The 19,853-nt window shown below is 46.4% G+C and overlaps 1 protein-coding gene across 5 annotated transcripts in view; it reads left to right on the forward strand.

Annotated features, from left to right (window-relative positions):
• The window catches only part of PDZRN3 (PDZ domain containing ring finger 3), a 236,254-nt gene that overhangs the window by 170,232 nt on the left and 46,169 nt on the right, over positions 1–19,853 (forward strand). Inside the window, exon 1 of one of the 5 annotated variants that reach the window (XM_078075971.1) lies at positions 1,055–1,188. The exons of 3 other annotated variants lie outside the window; for them this stretch is intronic. Coding sequence is in view for 1 of the 2 variants with exons in the window: in XM_036066778.2 (XP_035922671.2) it covers positions 17,858–17,926 (69 nt within the window). In the remaining variant the exon portion in view is untranslated. Of the gene's footprint in view, positions 1–1,054; positions 1,189–17,593; positions 17,927–19,853 lie in introns of those variants that run through there. One more of the 5 variants, XM_036066778.2, reaches the window with a different exon arrangement.

The raw sequence follows: 19,853 nt of genomic DNA on the forward strand, positions 1-19,853 counted from the left end.
CCATGAGGCCATTTGTCCTCCTCACATGGGAATCAGGCTCGCTGCCATGGCCTCAGCTGCGTCTGTGTTCTAACCATTGGGCAAAGTGGCCCATAAAAAAAAAAAAAAAAGCAGCTTTTGTCTTACATACACTGTAGCCAAGATCCGATCGTGTTTGACTCTCACAGTTTTCTCCCTGTGTTCACTGTTCATACTAGCATTGGCTTCCTGTTACTTAGGAGAACCAACTTCCCATTAAACAACATGAGCAGAGTTATCTTTGAATCTGTTTGCAGGGCTGTGTGTGTGTGATGAGAAGCTGGAGTGTCTGTGGGATTCAGCAGAGGGAAAGCTGATGACCTAATGTAATAGTAAATGATTACAGCGTGAGTGAGAGTTACCTGGCGTCAGCAAGCTGGTAGTTGTCTTAAGAAAGGGGAAGTGCTGTTTTAACACAAGTGGGCAGATGTGCTGGGGAAGGAAATATATTTACCTAATCCAGTCGCATTTAGACAGGTAGTTGGCAGCTCAGCCCCTCTTTGAAACCAATTTAACTTTGGTATTTCTCTCCCACTTATTTACTCTCTTTAGTGACCTTGTTTGGCACATCTTTGCACCATGACCAAAGTGACAGACTTTAGTCTCTGTTGGATTAATCAGTGTGTTCTTTGATCCATAGCATATGTTCCCCATAGACATTTAAAGTCAACATATTCAGCATTTGTGGTCTGGAGGTTCAAAGTTGTTAGCCAAGCTGATAGACTGGTTTGGGTGTTTGCATCCAAAAGACTCTTCCTCCTTCTCTCTCTCCCTCTCTCTCTCTCTCTCTCTCTCTCTCTCTCACACACACACACACACACACACATACACACATATTCACGCACTCCCAACACACACACATCCACTCCCAACAACACAAATATTGACTGTACCAATCATTCATTAGCAGCAAAAATTTGAGAGCAATTATTTTTTTACTGCGCTTGCCCTGAAAGACACCATTAATTACTTTATTGCCTGTGGACTAGAGCCAGTTTCGGTGTCCCCGGAGTCTGCTCCCCACACGAAGGAGTATTTGCAGCTCTGAGGAACACAGCACAGGATGTCGTGTGGCAGGTGGTGCAGTGACATTGTGTGTTGACTTCTGAAGTGAGACGTCAAGACTCTCCCTGCCTCGGTATTGGATTCCTCCCGGTGTGGAGTTCACAGGTCAGGCTTGGAAGGGACGGTAGGTTTCCCTGATGGCCTAGACTCCAAGGAGAGGTGGGCGTTTGTGAATTTGGCATTGTGTCAGCTTCTTCTTTTTTTTTTTTTTTTTTTTTTTTTTTTTAAGATCATGAGAAATGTCCCCCCTAGAAATAATTATCAGGGGGAAGGATGTTTTTGACCATTGACTTTGATGGTCTCATCCAAGGGGGGCGATGAACCAAGGCTCCCGATGGGGGTGGCATCAGCCGAACTTTCCTCTGGAGCTTTTTAGATGTGATGTTTTATAGATGTTTTATGTTGCCTGTGATCCAGGCAACATAATCTTAATGCTGCTGGGTGGTTTTCATCCTTCTCCAGGTCTCCTTAGTAGAAGTACATGAATGCCTTCTGGAATTTAAACCTGTGCCCTGAGCCAAATTGGCCATGAGTTTCTTCTCAATCTAGAAAGCACTACAAGTCATTTGTAATGTGTATATTTATTTATTAGAAGTGGGCTGTTCCTTTATTAAAAATGTATTGATTGGACAAGTGGTATGGCCTCTCTCCCCACCAAACGGAAATGAACTGAGACTTATTAATGTGTCTGATTACATGGTAGGCCCTCAATATCTGTTGGTTGAATTCATCAGCCTGAGTCTAGCTGTTCCACACCACTTGTTTTCAGAATGCGTGTGAATTATGATCCCAGTCTGAGTCTGCATTAGCAGCGTCCCCCATTTTTAAACCTAAGTTGAAATAGCTTAGTAGTAAGTTAAACAAGAGCTTGAGAATGTTTAATAAGTTCTATAGGATAAAGAGGAATTGCAATGGAGAAAGTTTATGGGGTATGGGGCATCTCAATCCAGGATGGAGTACTGCGGGATGGATTTAATCCATGAGAGGCGAGGCTCAAATTATAATTTGGGAAATCGTTTCTGAAAGCCACTGCTGTTGGAACTCACAGTGGAACTGGATTGAATTATTTTCTTCCTTGGAAGGTTTTTAATTTTTTAAATGTGAACTGAGTGTGAAGGAAAAGGCCTCGTGGGTCCAGTGCCTCTGAGGGACCCTTCCTCATGTTACCTGCTTCTGGAAGAGCAACCCACAGGGTATCCTGCCCGGCTGTTGGTGGTTGGGGAGTGTGAACCGGACGCACCATGAGGGAGTCAGTTTTGTTTTTTAAGCCACCTGCCTTCTCCACAGAAAGCATTTGTTAGAATGGGTGCTTCTTAGACCCTGGACTGAAGTATTTTTTAGTCAAGGAAAGCCAATATGAGGGAGGGAATATATTCTTTTGCAGCCCCTGTGCCATAAGAACAAAAGTCCAAGTTGCCACTTAGTATAGTTTAAATGATCGATTCTAGCTTGCTTTGATTAAATTACATATTCAATTATTTTTGTTTGAAATTAAAAGCTTGATTATATTACCGAATGCTATGTAATTTTACATGCGCCGTTCACTTATTTAACAATGAGGCACAGAGTGTGATTAACAATGTGGCTGCCAGTAGGAAGAAGCAAAATAATTATTTTTTCAATATACAAGTCCTCATCATGATTCAGAAATCAATATGCATCCGTGGAGGATTTGTTCTTGCCGTGGATTATGGACTTCAGGGTGGCCTCCCCTCATTTCCCTATGAATGTAAAACCTGGAGATTTTGGCTGGCCAGGCCGGTTTTTATTTCTCTCTCTCTCTTTTTTAAAGACTGATGTTTAACTACAACCACTGGGACCTAAATCAGAGCATCCAGTGCCCAAATATGAATATTAATCAGATGCCAGGCCACAGAGCCCCTCTCTGAGTTTGACAGTTTAAAGGATCAGTTAGTTAATTAGAAGATGACATGGCATGCCCCGTCCCAAGGCTCTGTCCTGCCTTCTGTCTCCTCTTTTCATTTTCCTTTTTGACAAGTTGGATTACATCATTACTTGTAGTTTCACTTGTTATCCCCACCGTGAAATAAGAATATTTTAAGCTTTAATTACCCATGATTTCTTCCTGCTCTCTCTCAAAGACCAGGCTTCAATAAAACTCAAAGAAACATGCAAGAAGTGGAGGTTCAAAAGCCCACGAACATCATCAGCCTTGCGACCCCAACCACACTGCACACAACATTGTAGCGAGAAATCAAACGTGCTTAATAAGCGCTGAAAACTGGCAGCGGTAGTCGAGGTGATTAGCTTTAAACAGTAAGATGCCTGTTCTGACTTTGGTGCCACATCACAGTTGGTGTGCTCATCCTATGACTCATGGACCACCTGCTTGAAAAACCGGAGTGGGTGCCCAGGTCTGCTGAATGGTCGCCTCTTTGGGTAGGGCTTAGGATCTGCATTTAACCAATCCCAGCACCTCACTCACCCAGGAAGGGGGGATTCTGGTGCACCCCAAAGTCTAGGTAATTCTGTTCTAACTGTTTTGGGTGTTTTTCTTGACATGATACTGCTCTTTTAAGAAGGTGAAGTTGGCATGTGGTCTCTAGAGGAGCCTCATTCCCAGGAGGGCAAACAGGGTTCAGATCAATGTTCAGTTCTTCAAAATGAAGCTTTTTCTGACATCCTAAGTAGAATTAACTCTTTACCCTGTTCTCCCCATACTACTTCTCATGCATCTGTCATAGCATATCTGAAGTTGATGGTGCCATTTGGTCTGTGTGTCTGTGAGCCTTACAGACACGGAGCCACTCAGGAGAAGCAAGTGGGGCTTAGTGTCCTCTCTGATGGACATTACTGATGAAACTTTAAATAAGAAGAGCAAGGGACGCCTGGGTGGCTCAGTCGTTAAGCGTCTGCCTTCGGCTCAGGTCATGATCCCAGGGCCCTGGGATGGAGCCCCGCATCGGGCTCCCTGCTCAGCGGGAGGTCTTCTTCTCCCTCTCCTCCCATTGCTATTTCCGTCTCTCTCTTTCAAATAAATAAATAAAAATCTTTAAAAAAAATAAATAACAACAAACCATTTACCATGAATGCTGTGAGCCAGCCACGGTACCAAGTAATTCAGAAAAGCTTTCTCAGTGGTCTTCACAACAATCCTGTGTGGTGCGATGAGGACTTGGACACTCAGGCAGAAACAAGCCAAGTCCCGTGGCTGAGCCAGCGTTTCAAATTCGGCATTCTGAGCCCCAATCCCTGACTCTTCCCGGCTCTGCGAAACCTCGCACAGTGGGTGCTTATTTACAGGTGATGAAAGGAGGATACCTGTAGGTGTCAGAGGGCATTTTTGAGATGCACCTCCATTGACAGGAGTACGCATAGAAGAGAGGTGGGGAGCAGAGAATTAATACCTGTGCTGAAACTCTACTGACTCCTGGAAAGGCTGTGACTTTGGAATGTATCTACATTCGTTTAGAAGGCAGGAGGGAGAAGAAACACCTGCATGAGTCACCAGAGGGATCCATGGAGAGCAGGAATATATACTATCAGGAGGACTCAGGAGGAGTTAAAAAGGACTAGATGGTTACCAGGGTCAGACCTTACAGGGAAAGCAAGACCAGTGGGGGCATTTAGTGGGAAAAAAAAAAAAGCATTAACACAGTGGCCAGAAAGCTGGGCTCACATCCCAGTTCTGCCAGTGAGTGGCTGGGTGACCTTGGCCGCAAGGCCCCCAGTCTTTTTTGGACTGCAACTTCATTTTCTCCCAAGTTGGTAGAGGTAAAGCTTGGACCACGAGCTCTGGGTCCTCCTGCTTAGATAGGTTGAATCGAGGACTTACAGAAGGCTCTTGGTTATGACATTCGAGAGGTCCTTGTGACCCTAGATGAGATGGTTTCAGTAGAGTGTGTTTGTCTGCAGGAGGGACAGGCCGTGAGGGCAAACCAAATCACATGGTGTTGAGGTGAGAAAGAAGAGGAGGTACCTCCTCATAGACTCCTCTATCAAGAAGTGTGGTGGTGAACAGCAGGAGAAGGAGGAGGTTGGGGGCCTGCAGATGCGAGAGTCTGTAGGTCTGGTGGTTTCGGGAAAAGGGCTGGGTTGGACAGCAGAGTGGGAGGGTTTGTAGTCGGGGAGACCATCGCTGTGAGTCTAGAGAACCCGAGTTCGGAGGGAGAGAGGCCTCCATTCCCTGTAGAAACTGGAGGAGCCGAACAAGAGGAGGGGGAGAGAGGAAGGATGTGCACAGAGTTTGTTTCTTCACCAACGCGGCTAACTTGGGGGTGGGGAGTTAACAGGGAGACAGACACATGGATTGCATAGATCCGTGTATTTTCGTGAGGTTCCTAGAAACAGTGACGGTTTCAGCCGGTCTCCGTCTGAACCAGTCAGGAATCCTTCTGTCCTGTGTTTGGACTGGCACGAGAGAGCTGGGAATAAGGGAAGTGGGAGAGGCAGGAACTGGGAGTCCACCCCGCCAGCATCGTGGCCATGGGAGACGTGGAGGACACAAGTGAAGAGGACTGGCTTGCCGCAGTACATTTCGGTATTTTAAAGAAGGAACGGCACTTACTTCTCCATTGTTCCGTGCACCCTGGTTAGCCATTGTTCCTCCAGGCAGGGAACTTTGCTGTCACCAGGAGCAGCCTGGTGGCCTGATCTTCTTGAACTTGACGGGCACGTATGTCAGTGTCCGTACCAGCCGTACCTACAAAGAGCACATCCCTACAGAGGATGCGGCTACAGAGAGCCAAACGGGACTGTGTAGTGAGTACCCGTCAATATAAATTTACTCTGTTTTGTCAATTCTTAGATTATGTCCAGTAATTCTCTGGGGATTTTTTTTCCAATTAAGATACTAACAAATTAGTTTAAAGGTCCTTACAAGACAGTGCATATATTTGACCACTGTGTTCATCAGGCAGTTCTCCCCTTGATAACTTTACTGGTCCATGAGCCCCCAAGTGGCAGAGAACTAGCAGTCTCTAGTGTTCATGGTACAATTAATAAATAGGTCAGCGTGCGTGACAGGTGAGGGGGACTGTGGTATGGCTTGCTCAGGCAGAGCTGTGAAGGAACACGCTCTGTCTCCATTACGGTGTATTTGCTTCTTTTCCTATAACGAAATGCCCTGAGGTAGGTCATGGTAAAGGGACTCAGAAAGAAGATGGGCAGAACTCGGGAGTGCTGACGGGGACCCCTGTGGGGTGGAAGGTAGAGAGTGAAAGAAGATGCTGTTAGTGCTCCCGGGTTCATGCCATAAAATAAATCGTGGTTTCAGAACACCCATTTACTGGCTCTCTCGTTGATCTTCCCAGCGTAGCTCTGCCTACCTGACAGTAGATGAAAGATGTGGCGGTCCCAGGCATCCTAACATTTGGATGCCCATTAATGGGTTCTGCACCTTGGTATCTCTCTGATATTACTGTTTCGCCTCAGTAAGCCCACTAACATCAGATATATCCTATCAGAGACTATTTTAAATCACTTCAATTTTCTCTGCCCTTGGGCTCTGCCCATAAGACTAGAATCCGAAGCGGATGAGTGTGGCCTATGATCTAGTGTTTTACTCCCCCCCCCCCCCATTTGTATTAGAGGCAACTTCATTAGCTTTTGGACTCACATATATCAGTTTTAAAGATGAAGTACAATGTCAGTAGTTTTTACCCAGTTCTCAAGTATATCAAGTTGTTCTGTTTTCCCAGAGAATGTTAAAAAAATTAGTATTGCCATTTGTGAGAGCATTTTTCTCTTAAAACGAGCCATTGGTCATAATAGTGTTTGCTTACTTATTCTCTGAAGTGCTGTTTTATATCGAAAGTAAATCCAGGATAGAAGCTTGATAAGTAATGTCAGACTTGGTAGCACACAACCTTAGTGGTACAAGTGAATTATGAAGCCCCACTTCACCATGTTGTTGTTTTTCCTCATGTACGTCTCTTTGTCACTACTTGTTTATCTTGAGTGATTTTAAAATAGTGAATTAGCTTCTTGTTAGCGCCCAAGTCATCCATCCAGCTTGTGCTTTTCCTATATCACAAATTCCTTCAGACAGGAACAGTCCAGGAGCCTCTGGCTCAATTACGGGCTGTCAGGAAAAAACAGTCTATGGCAGGGATGTGGCCTAAACCCTAGAGTCCGGCCAAGGCTGAAACAGAGAAGCTGTGTTTCCCCAACCCACTTTTGGCAGTAGTTCAACCTGGCATCCACCAAAAAAGGTACCAAGTAATTTGCCCATTAGGACACCCAGTTCTGAATTCGGATCTGGGCTCTTTCTTACTATTTCCTGCCTCTACCCTGTGTCACCCTCTCGCCATTTTATACTTTCCCACCTTCATGCCAACAAACACATCAGTCCCAGACCACTTCCTTGGACATGGCTTCTGTCCCACCATTTATTTGCCCTCGAGACCACCATCCCTCTGGACTTCCCACCATGGCCCAGGCACCCAGCTCCATCTGCCACTAGCAAGTTCTCCCTCACGCTGTTTCACACGCATTACTCCACCTGGGTTGTTATTCCCACATCCAAATTCCCTCCTTCTTGCAACAGCCAGCTCAAACCCTGCCTCCTTCACAGAGGCTGTCTTAATTACAGCAGACCCAGAAGCATGGCCCCAGGGAGGTTTGTTGTAATTATCTCGTGGGGGTCATTAGGAGCAGTGGTCCCCGTTGTCCTCAACCTCTGCTCTCTGCAGCCCAGACCTCCCCTTTCCCCCTTTATAGTTCAGTCTTATCTTCCAGAGGGGTTGTCAGCAATCTGGGTATAAAGTCAAGGTTTTACAGTTTTTCTGTGTCCCCTCAGAGGGCAGGATGTGTGGTTCAGATGCTTGGTAAATATTGCTTATTAATGAATCACTGTAACGAAGCCATTTATTAGTCATAAAACACTGGGTTTCTGTCTTCAGGAACTTGAAGCTTTTCCCAGAGGAGGAAGGAGCTGGTCACAGTCACCATTCTGTCCCCAACACTTAGTGTAGCATTCGCCAGTTTAAATGGTTCGGAAGACTGAAAGACATGCCCCCAAGAAACTAGCACACACCAGATGGCAGCAGGTGCTGTACAGAGCACCTAGGATCTAGAGGTGCATTTTGAGGGGTCAAGTTGGGCTTGGCTTTAGTATGAATGGGATTTAAAAGCTTGGAGTTCAAATTGGGAGAAGCAGAGTATGCAGAGGGTATCCTCCTTAGAGCTAACAGACTCAGTGAAAGCACAGTGGAGGGGGAGACAGGGAAGTCTGACGAAACAGGCATGGGAAAGGTCACGACGGGGCTGAAATTCAGTGCCAAGTCGGACGTTCGTTCCAAAAACATGTTAGACGTGGTGGCACATAATCTTCGTGTGGTATGGGAATGGACCCCTTTTTCTCTTTTTACATTCATGATTAAATATAGTAATTTTTATATAGTGTAGGTGATCGTGGTTTCCCATTTACAGGAGGTAAAAAGTTTTTTTCAAAAATACATTTATTTAAATAAAACCGAGTGAGTAGCTTTAAAGAAAAATACGAAGTTTATGGTGTTGAGGCCATACATCAAAAAGGGTGATTCCCTGTGGCTGGAAGTTGGGCGTGTACCAGTGTAGAAATGGAAAGATTCCCCTTCCCCCAGTGGAAGGTTGCTGCAGAAAAGTTACCTAGGCCAAGGCCTACAGGATTGTTGGAGTTTGACCCGGTGGGAAGCCATCGGTGAACCTAGCGAGAGCAGTGGTAAGTCAGACGCAGGGCAGCTATTCCGTGAGGACTGGGATTTTATGTTCCCTGTTTATCACTAAACAGCAGTGTCTGGCTCATCGCAGGCAGGTATGAAGAAGGTGTGAATCAGTAGGTGGTAGGTCTGAAGCGAGGCTTTTCTTTCCACCCGTGGCGCTGCCTCCGGCTGCTGGTTTCCTCCTACCTCCGCTGGCCAGAACTGCTGAGCTGGGAGCAGCCTGGTTCCCACGCCCCCTCCCGAGTGAGCTCACGGGACACCCGTGGGTGGAGGAGGGAGGCAGGCCACCAAGCGGCCCGGCCTGCAGGCTCCTGCGGAGGTCTCCCACTCTTACACTTTCTGTCTTCATATATTACCAACACTGCAGGGACCTGGGCGCCTTGGTGTACTCCAGCAGAAACCAGCCAGTGAGGAGGCCTGGGAGGGGGGTGGGGACCACAGACCCCCACCCCCATCTCAAGGGGACAGTCTTTACTCTGCCCCCGTTTGCTGCACATGTGTCAGATTTGGGTGATTTATCAGAAGATGTCCACAAAATACACATTTTAGGTGAGAGTTCCTGATTGTGTTTTTACTTAGCACCTAATCCAAAACTCTGAAGATGCTGCACTGGTCCAGCACACAGTCTGTGACCTCTGATGTAATGAGATAAAGTCCTGTCTCCTCCTTTGTCCATCCCAGGTTTTGTCACATTCAGTCGTCCCTTTATGTACATTTTTTCTGGCCTGCTATTCTGGTCATTTCTCTGAATCCACAGTCACAAAGTCGGTGCCCTTTTCGTGTGTCCCTTAGCCCGAGTTCCAAATCTCTCCCCCTTTCTTCTTGCTGAGTGTCCTTCATCTTGGCTATTTGGTCCCGTCACTTGCTTTCCTTCTCTGTCATCTGAGTTCAGGCTCCACACAGTTAAGCCTGGCTTAAGCCATCAGGACTTTGAAGGATGTGCTTGCCCCCATCTTAATTCCCCCAAATCCTGGCCTGGCGCCCTCTCCAGTTAACTTCTCTTCTCCTCAGCCTCTGTGTTCACACATCTGTCTTTGTCATGTCTCCTTCTCTTCCGTCCCTCCTCCCTGACTCCAGGCCTGGAATCTTCTTTCCTGCTGTCAGGAATCCCACGTCCAGTGGTTGGAACAGACCCACGTGGTTCCCGGCAGGCCTCAGATAACCCTCAGGATTGCTGGGAGCCTGGCCAGGGCCACAGAGCTCCAAAACTCATCACCCCTTCGTGCCATTCAGAATGTAGCCTTTGAGGGGTCCGTCACATGTACGCGGGCACAGTGGCTCGGGGAGGACCTGACACATTTCACATCCCCTGGGGTCAGGCTGCTGGGTGGTTGTAAATATCAAAAAGGAAAAATACCATCCAGCATGAGACACGAACACATCACAGTTGCAGCAAGGCCTGACTTGTCCTCTTCGGCAGGCCAGGTACTTACAGAGGCTGTGTGTTGATCAGGATCATCACGAGTACATTGTGTTGCTTAGATTTTTTTTCTATAGCAGCTCCTGCCACTTCCAAGCAGGGACCCAGCCTTTAGAGCCTCTCTGCGTGCACCAGTGTTCCTAACGAACATGTGAGGTTGTGGGAAGCCAGCGGACGCACAGCAGATCGTGGGCTCTGGGGTTACGCGGTCTGAATCCGGATCTCGTCTCCGATGTTACCGGCCACAGGCTCTTGGGTCAGCCATTCTGCCTGCCTGCCCTCCGTCTTCTCCTGCGTGACATGGGGAGAAGAGTGAGTGCTGCCTCCTCATCCTGTCTGTATCAGAGAACTCTGGGTTCACTCTGTCATAGTCTGGTTGGCAAATTTTGGTTCACAGGCCAGATCCAGCCCATAGCCTGTTTATATACGGCCCGCATATGAAGAATGTTTTCTGCATTTTATAAAATGGTTGTTCCAGAGGTACCTGGGCGGCGCAGTCAGTTAAGCATCTGACTCTTGGTGTCGGCTCAGGTCATGATCTTATGAGTCAGGAGATCGAGCCTCACGTTGGGCCCCACGCTCAGCAGGGAGTCTGCTTGAAAGATTCTCCCCCTCTGCCCTCCCCTCCTCTCTCTCTCTCTCTCTCTCTCGTTCATTAAAATAAATAAATAAATCTTGAAAAAAATAATGAAATAATGAAATGGTTGTTGACGTAAGTGCCTACGTAGTATTCTTGATTTGGCCCACAAAATGTAAACTATTTACTGTCCAGCCCTTTATGGTAAGAGTTTACCACCCCTGCACTACAACACGCTGGAAGGGCTTTGGGTCCCTTGGTGTGTCACTTTCCTTTTGGTTGGTTGCACACTCACAGCTGTGTTCTGAGAACGTTCCTAGGCCTTCTCTCTACTAAGTCCTCCCTCCACAGCCCTGGCTTGCGGGGTGGGTGCCACACTGTAAGGTGGGGAAACCAAAGTCCCAGGAGACTGGGAATTTCCTTCCTACAACCTGTGAGTTATTCTGGATTGGACTGAGTTGACCTGTTAGCCTCCCTTCCCCACTTGGCTCCCTGAGCCAGGGCCAACGGATGTGCTCCCTCTTCTCTGGGAGGAACTCACGTGCATTTAGAGAGGGTTTGGATGTTGTTCTAGGCATTTCAGGGGTCCTAGAGATGACTCACTCAGGAATCCGCCCTCCAGGAATCTCAAATATAATTGGTGAAACAGAGGCACACACTTAACTACCAGTAACAGTAAGACGCGCTGGCACCGCCCCAAACACAACGTGCTTTGGGGCCTTCGAGGAATAAAAGCATCTACAGGGGCATCCCCCAGGCTTCAAGCCCATCAGAAAACTTGAATTTTCTGTTGGAATTTGAGGCCCCTTGGAGCTCTTCCCTACTGGCTGCTTTCACCAAAAATCCTCGTGTTTCTGCCGCCCCATGGCTGATCCCTGTAGCTCTGGCTGCATTCTTGTGCAGCAGTTTTGTGGTTCATCAGGCAACCCTTGGAGCCTGATGCTCATTTGCCTGAGTGGCATTTGAAGGACAGCTGTGGCGGGAGGGCGTCTGCTGCCCTCACCCATCTCTCCCTGCCGCCCCTCCTGGGGCTCAGTGTGTGCCTTCGCTCCCAATTGCTTCAAGTGAAAACAACGAGCTATGGGTCTCAGGTAGCCAGGGTGTTCATCGGGTACCTGGAGCCCAGAGGACATGCCCTCAGGACAGTAGCACCTGGGTCAAAAGGAAAAACATCCTTTCGTGTATAAAAATAAGAGTTGAGGTCCTGAGCAGATATTCTGAACTTCTGTAGCTCTTCAGAAACAAAACGCTCAAAGCTGCTATGATAGGTTTTTTTCAACTCATGTGACGTTCGTGTGTTCTGACATCTTGGGGCAGTTGCTTTTTCTCTTCGCAGTGATGATATGATTTTCATCCACCCTTGGCTTTCCAGCAGTTCTTACTCCTTGTTCAAGAATTAGTTCGAGAACTCACTAAATATGGTTCAAACAGGCCATTGAAGGGTCACCCTAACAAAGGTGAAGGTTAACTAGAAGTTACTAAACCGTTTCCTCAACAGATTGTGATTTGAATCTCTGGCCATGACTAGTATGGAAGGCTTGTAGGAGCTATTTTTGCCCTGCAAAAAGGTAGTATCTCAGTCCCTTTGGGCTGCTTAACAAAGTAGCATCGGTTCTGTGGCTTATAATCAGCGGAAATTGCTCACAGCTCTGAAGGCTGGAAGTCCTAGATCAGGGTGCCAGTGTGCTTGGGTGAGGGCTTGCTTCCAAGTCACAGATTTCGCTGTATTATCACACTGCAGAAAGGACTAGAAGCTCTGTGGGGTCTCTTTTATGAGAACACTGATCCCATTCATGAGGGCTCTACCCTCATCACCTAAGCACTCCCGAAGGGCCCGACCTCCTAAGACCATCACACTGGACATTAGGATGTCACCAGATTAATGTGGGAGGGGACACAAACATCCAGACCGTAGCAGGCATAAAAAGTGCTTTTCCCAGGTATATGGCCTTGATCTTCTTGTGAGCGTTGGACTCTAGGTCCATTTTGGTCACTGTTGTGTTCTCAGAACTCAGGAAAGTGCCTCATAGTGAGTGAGCACTCTGTGAATATCAGATGCCGAATTTATTCACGAGAGATTTCTTGAGCATCTGGGGTTGGGGGGGTAGGGGTGGTCCTCCATAGCTGACTTCGGCCTGGTCTTCTCCACTGCCCTCTCCAGTGAGGAAGGGAGTGATGGAAACACAGAAGGACCACACAGTGTGAAGTGTGCCAGAAAGGAGGTAGCAGAAGAGCAGTCCTTGTTGCCAGGGGCAGCAGTGGGGAGACTTAAGGGGCACACCGAAGATCACGGAGTTGGGCGGTGCAAGCCGCGGGCCCGCCACATGTACGGACATGAGGGTGAAGGACCCTAATGCAGGAAGCGCTGCTGGACAATAGAGGGCACTGCAGGAGGGGTCAGGTCCACGAGCTTGGACTGTGCCTTGAGTGATGGTTTATCAGCCATGTGGGTGTGTACGTGTGCAGGATGATTCTAGCTGTGTGGTACAGTAGGACTTGAAATGAGAGTGGGATTCAAACCAGGAAGAAACAAGTTAATGAATCCGAGATCCTGAAAAACGCTGAAAAGCGCTTAAGGAAAAGCAGAGCCAGTGGGCAGGTCTCTCGGAGATTGGAGGGAGGTGGGATAGATTCCGCAGCTCACCGGTGCTGGCCCCCGAAGAGACTCCAGTTCTCAGCATGAATTTGGCTCCATCATCCCCACCTCTTTTTTGTCATCACTCTTCCCAGAAGAACACACCTTTCGAGCATCTGTAGTTTGATGACCCCTGTGTTCCTCGTACATGGGGAACAACAGGAAGGTCAGATGACAGGTATCAGACAAATGGGCACCCCAATGTGTGTGCTGGAATAATATGCTTGAATTATAGATAGATGTTTCCACAATTAAGTGAACGTAAGTTCTTGTCTCCATCTGCTGACTCTTGCGACATCCCCGATGACTTAAAGAAGTTCAAAGAATGATGATAAAGGCTCTTCGCTGGGCACCTTCAGCCCTTACTGTACATGCCTCTTCTATCTGTCTCTCTCTGTGTGTTCCTCGGTGACCCTTATTTGCACTGTATTTTTCATTACCATGAAGGCAGGAAGAGGAGGTGTCTGATGGTACAGAGCATCCAAGAGGCGTGCTGTGTGCTCTTGTGAGCTTATTAGGCACTTTCCGATGATGTGATTACTAACTTGAAAAGGACATTCAGCATTTTCATCAGACAATGCGTGTCTTTGTGTGGCCCATAGCTTTTCATTTTTCCTGGGACAGCTGTTCTCTCAAAAACAGTTCTATTGTAAATAACTTCCTGTCCCTAAGATCTGTGCCCCGTGGATCGGCAGCATTAAATGCCTTGGTGTGTATCATAGTACAGGTGCGCCTCCTTTGCCGCAGTTGTGTTTCTTACTCTGAAAGCAGCGTTTTGAAAATGCAACTATTCTGGGGTACTAGATGATTTTACAGAGGAAAGGGTATTTTTAAGGCAGATCATCAGTTTGGTAAGTCTTGTTTTAGGCATAATGGGTACGAGGGTTTTTCATTCTTGAGTCCAAATAATACGTAATCATAAGAGTGGAAAACCAACCATGAGTTGAATTTGAATTAGTATCCTCTCCACTCTTCTCCCCACCCCCAAGCATGAGGTTCTTAGACTCCTAGCTCACTGACGTGTCCTCCTAAAGCAGCGATTCTCAGCGTGTCACCCAGGCACCTGGAGTGGGGGCGGGGGGTCCTCAGCACTGTTTCAGGGAGTCTGTGATGTCAAAGCTATGTCCATAAAAACATCAAGATGTTATTTTTTTCTATTGCTCTCGTTCTTTTATGAATGTACAGTTCAATAGAGTTTTCTAGAAGTCCCTCTATCACATAACAGAAATGATTGAGTGCAGAAGCAAAAGGCCAGCTGTCTTCAATTAAGCTAGACATAGAGGGCTTTGTGAAAATGTAAAACAATGCCATTCTTCCCAAAAAATTCTTGTTGTTTTGGAAAATACGGTAATGTTTCATAAAAATGTTATTTATGTAGTGGGTTTGTTATTGCTATTTTAAATGAATGAAGGAATAAGTATTTTCATATTTCTGACTATTTCTAACATGATCAACATCGATCGGTATAGCCCAAATAAACAGCAGCCCTTCAGCTTTCTCAATAATTTTTTAAGAGTGTGGAGGAGTCCTAAGACCCAAAAGTTGGAAGAACTTTTCTCAAGTATGAGGCAGTATGTGATAAAACTCTCCTGGCTTGCAAATGAGATTTGAAAGTTCTCTAACAAAGACCAAAGGGATTTGCCTAAGTTCCCTATTCCTTTAGCAGGAGCCCATTTCTACATTTATCTGTGGATGTGCAAGAAAAATATGAATACAAGCTAGTGTAAAACACAAGACCTTACCAAAAAATCATCTATAAGCCCACAACGTTGGGGGAGGACAACCAAGCACACCGTTGTCCTCCGTATATGGTACTTGCAATTCTCACTGTAGGGTATGAGTCTGAGACATCAGCCTTCACCTCTTCATTCAACTGGAGGACGTGTGTTTCCCCAGCACCTTCACAGGGCTGGCCCACGCAGGGCAATGCAGACACAGTTCCCTGCCCCCCTGGGAAGCCGATGTCCTTGTTTAAGGAGACCATGAGTAACAAACAAGCATAAATGATCAGGAAAACAGAGGAAATGAATGGGATGATACCACACAGTCATTTGGAGGATTGAGAAATAGATTCACACAAGGTGCCCAGCAAAGGCTTCTCTAACGAGACTTCATCTGAGCTCAGACGGGGTTGCTGGGTAGATAGGAAGGAGAAGGGAGGAGGGAGGGACATTCTGGTGGAGGGAATCCTGAGGAAGGACACGGCTCAGTGGGGGTAGGGTGAGACCAGAGCCCCGGTAGATGATGGTATAGAGAAACTGATGGGCAAGGACAGGATTTTCTAGGGCATTGGAGGCCCGGTGAAGAATGTGATTTTAATCCAAGTGCGATGAGAAGTTATTGCGGGGTTTTCAAGCAAGCGAAAGAAGTGATCCTGTTTCTGCTTTATAAAGATGGACCTGGCAACCTTGTAGAGTGGGGAGCCCATGGGTGGGCAAGAGAGGAAGCAGAAAGTGCGTCAGGAGGCTCTTGATGTCATCCAGGTGGAGTGGATGGTGCACCAGGGATGATAAACAGAAGTGGACAAAATTGAAATCTTACTTGGAATCAAAGAGAGCAGACCTACAGAGAGAGGGAAGGCTCTGGGGATGAGGACTGTGAACAAGCATGACCTCTGGTTTTGGCTTGACAACTTGTGTTTTCTCACATGGTTGCAACAAAACTCTGCAAGGTAGGTAGTTTTATAGCTAATTAGAGATCAGGAAACCAAACTCCCAATAACCTGCTTAGGGATCCATAGGGCTCTTCCCAGCGTCAGGGCAAGTCAGAGGTCACTACCACTGCCCAGCCCCATCTGTGGCTTCTTTTCCCTGGTGATATGCCTCCGCTCTCTGCTCTAGCCATGGTGGGGACACCAGGTGTGGGTCTCAGATGAAGGTTCCCTTCCTCCCCCCGCCCCCCCCAGCAAGCCAGGGCTATGAGCTGATCTGTGACAAGTTGCCATGCCTCATCTTCTGGGTCTGAGAAATGGGACCAGATGTATCTGCTGGCCACCAGCCCAAGTGGGATTTTATTTACAGGTTTACTCACATCACAGGTGTGTCTGGGCTCCCAGAGAAAGGGAGCATTATTCTTCAGGCCCTGTTATGCCTCTTGGCAAGACGTGGGAGTCCTCCTGAGAGACAGTTCAACCTTTATAAATATCGAGGCGGGGGGGGAGGGGGGGTGAAGGTTTGGAAGCAGTTGTGAGAATTTTAAACATCAGTGATTTGCTTTGAAACAATAGTACCTGTGCATTTCATTTAGGCGGTGGGGTGATGATTTGAAAAAAAAAGTTTTGTTTTTAAAGCCATCAAACTTACTGGTTCAGAGGCTGAATGAAGGGAGACAAGAGGCAAGGCAGCAAGGATAAAAATTCTTAAATGCTTTGGGTGCTCACCTTCCGTGTATCATCGCAACTCCCTGCTTTCTTGACACATAGCACGGAGCAGAGCTGTGTGAGTCTAGGCAGCTGTGGAATATCAGATCCGTATCTATAGTAGCCAGTGACAATTAGCTCAGTGGCATGGGCTCTGAGATATCTGTAACATCTACATAGCTGTAGAGATGGCACAAAGCTGGTTGCTTCTCTTCCTTCCAGTTAGCTGGGCAGCCCTTTAAGAAATAACTTTCTGCTTTGGGAACTGAAAATGTACTTTAGCAGTGATTATCTGCTTGCTCACCTTTAGGGCAGCCTGTCTCCTTACAACCCCGTGGTTACTTTGCATACACACACATAGATCTTGCAATTTAAATTTTTATATTTTATTCATATGTGGCACATTTTTCCTGCAACTTGGTAAAGCACTAAATATTATATGAATAATATTCAAAACATGTGCATTCCATAAAACTGGTTTATATATGCCATCATTATCTGCAGCATTAAATACATTTTATATCATCAAAAATTTTATGATATATTTAAAAATGAATTTCTACTTAGCTTAAATGCATTAGGGATTATCCTAAGAGACCTTGCTAAAAACGCAGTCATGTTTATTTGTAACTGCCAGAAAATGGCTTACAAAATTGTTACTGTCTTTTATTATTCCCTACCACTGGAGCACTTGCTTGTTAATTAGAGAAATTTCAACTGTCATAGTTGGCAATTATAGCTTCTGTATCATTGTCTGTTATGAATAGTCAATGAGAGCTGATTAATATGCATGAGCAGCAGTATATATAGCGTGTGCATTGGACCACAATCCAGCTGCCAGAGTCCCTCAGAGGAGGGAGTGGTATGTGTGTGTGTATGTGTGTGCGTGCGCGTGTGTCTGTGTGTGTGTGTGTGTGTGTGTGCATGCTGCGAGGGAAGGAGGGGAAACGTGGAAGGGGAGAGAGTTGTTTGCAGCCTTAGAGAGCAACGCCAATGTGAAGTGTGGCAGCCGCCTGATGCACCTGAGGCTCTCCGAGAATACCTTCATGCCCGCACGCAGGACGCTGCTTTTCCCGGGTGCTGGCGAGTACTGAAGCCTTCCTTTGACGTTTCTCTAAACATGGGATGCAGTTTGTGCAGCCTGCAGAAGCAAGAGGAGCAGTACAAATTGCTCTATGAAGTTTGTCAGGTAACGCGTTGCATTTTATTCTGTGGGAGTGGACTGGCACTTACCTGGCAGAGTTGTAACTTCTCGGGAAGGAATTGGGGATCTGGGGGTGTATCTGTGTTCTGAATGAGACAGCTTTTCTGACTTTTCAGTACATTCTCTGTTAAATCTCTTACATGCTTTCCCTCACAGTGGCACTTAGGTGCCTGTATTTGAATATCTAAATAGATGTTGACAGTCACAAAGTACGTTTCCAGCAGTCACATCACAAAGCTCCTTTATAACTGGCCACTCTCTGGAGTGTCAGCGAATGTCTTAGGAAGGGTCAGAGCGTGGTCACCCTTTGAACAAGTTAGAGAAGACGGGGATGATGATTAATGCTTGTGCGGTTTTGTCTCTGTTTACAAATAGTTACGAGGCGCGCCTTTAGGGAGAGCACAAGCGTCTACCACAGACTTGATTCTTTCAGCAACTTCTTGTCCTGGGACATGTGGTTCAGATTTATGCTTCACACTTGCCATTTCTGTACCTCACCCTGTGAAAATTTTAAGAACTTCAAGAGCAGGTGGCTTGATCTTGGGTGCTGTCATCCACGGCAGATGACTTCTCGAAACTTCTACATCATGAGTAATGTGAAAATTCAGTCAAGATGAAATGGGATAGTTAAGGCATTAACCCAGATAACTAACCTTACATTTGTGTTGAGTGTTTTATTTTTAAATATTCACGTTTTATCCTGAACTATGAGGTTTTCATACTGTTGTTGGTAACCTAACTTGGCAGTTAAGTGTTTTCTCCTTAAATCATTCTAACTCCTTCCAGTTTTTTTTCAGCAATCAAACAAATTAGAATCCTGTTAAAAAGGTTTTTTTTTTTAATTAGAATGACAGAGTAAAGTCTTTATGGTAAGAAAACAAAGATGTTTATTCCTTAATTTATCACAGTGAATGGGGGCATATTAATATATTCTCTAAAGAGCCAGACAGCTTAAAAAAAGAATTTGATTAGCTGTCCGTTGGGCACCATTTTTGCACAAGCCACCAGAGGGCGCGTAGCATTAAAAAGACGCAGTGAAACAAGGCTGCTTCTGTGCATTGGCCGCCCAATGCACAGTGGACAATCCCATGATAGAGTGACCCTGGGTAAAGAAAAAGATGTGTGCGTGCACATGCGTGTGTGTTTTTTCTCCACTGAAGCGTAGAGAATGTCCAAGCCTTTTGCGGCTTGGTCATGCCCCCCCCCCCCCCCCCGCCGCCGCCAACCACCGCTTGTACAGAGCTCACATCTCTTACAAAAACAAGCATCTTAAATCAGTGTTTGACACACACTTCTGACCTGTGACTTCATGCTTCGCACTCTGCTGGACTTCTGTCCTTTGGGAGCACATTGGAAGCCTGGGCAAAAGTGCCACTGGCAGTGGAGGTCTGGCCTCCATCCCTTGTGTGATCCTACGGTGATGTTGTAATCCACATTCTGCCAGGTTATCATGTGCACTGAGCTGTGAGCCCCCCAGTTCTCAGTGAGTCAGACATTCAGGACCAAAACAAGCAGAACAACAGAACCATCACCAGGGTGGTTGTATGACAGACTTTCACTACTGTGTATATAATATAGTGCATAAAAACAGAGTCTTAATAACTTACTGGGTTTTTCTCTTTTAACCATCAGTGCACAGAGATATCATTGAGCGTTCGTTGTTGTAGATGCGTTTAATTATACTGGTACCCTCCAAAATGTGGTCGCCCCATCCCATCTCCTGCAAATCCGTGTTACCTTGCGCTTTATTTGTCTGTATTATTTAGACTCTTTCCTCTTAGCCCCCCAAAAGAAAGAGCCTGGATTCTGTTTGTTTTTACTAGGTAAATTTATGTGGAAATATTTCTGGCCAAAGCATCATGCAGTAAATTGCTGATAAATGACTTCCATATGGAATACACTTTGTCAGCAA

Source organism: Halichoerus grypus, chromosome 1, assembly GCF_964656455.1.
Source record: "Halichoerus grypus chromosome 1, mHalGry1.hap1.1, whole genome shotgun sequence".
In the NCBI taxonomy this organism is placed as follows: Eukaryota; Metazoa; Chordata; class Mammalia; order Carnivora; family Phocidae; genus Halichoerus; species Halichoerus grypus.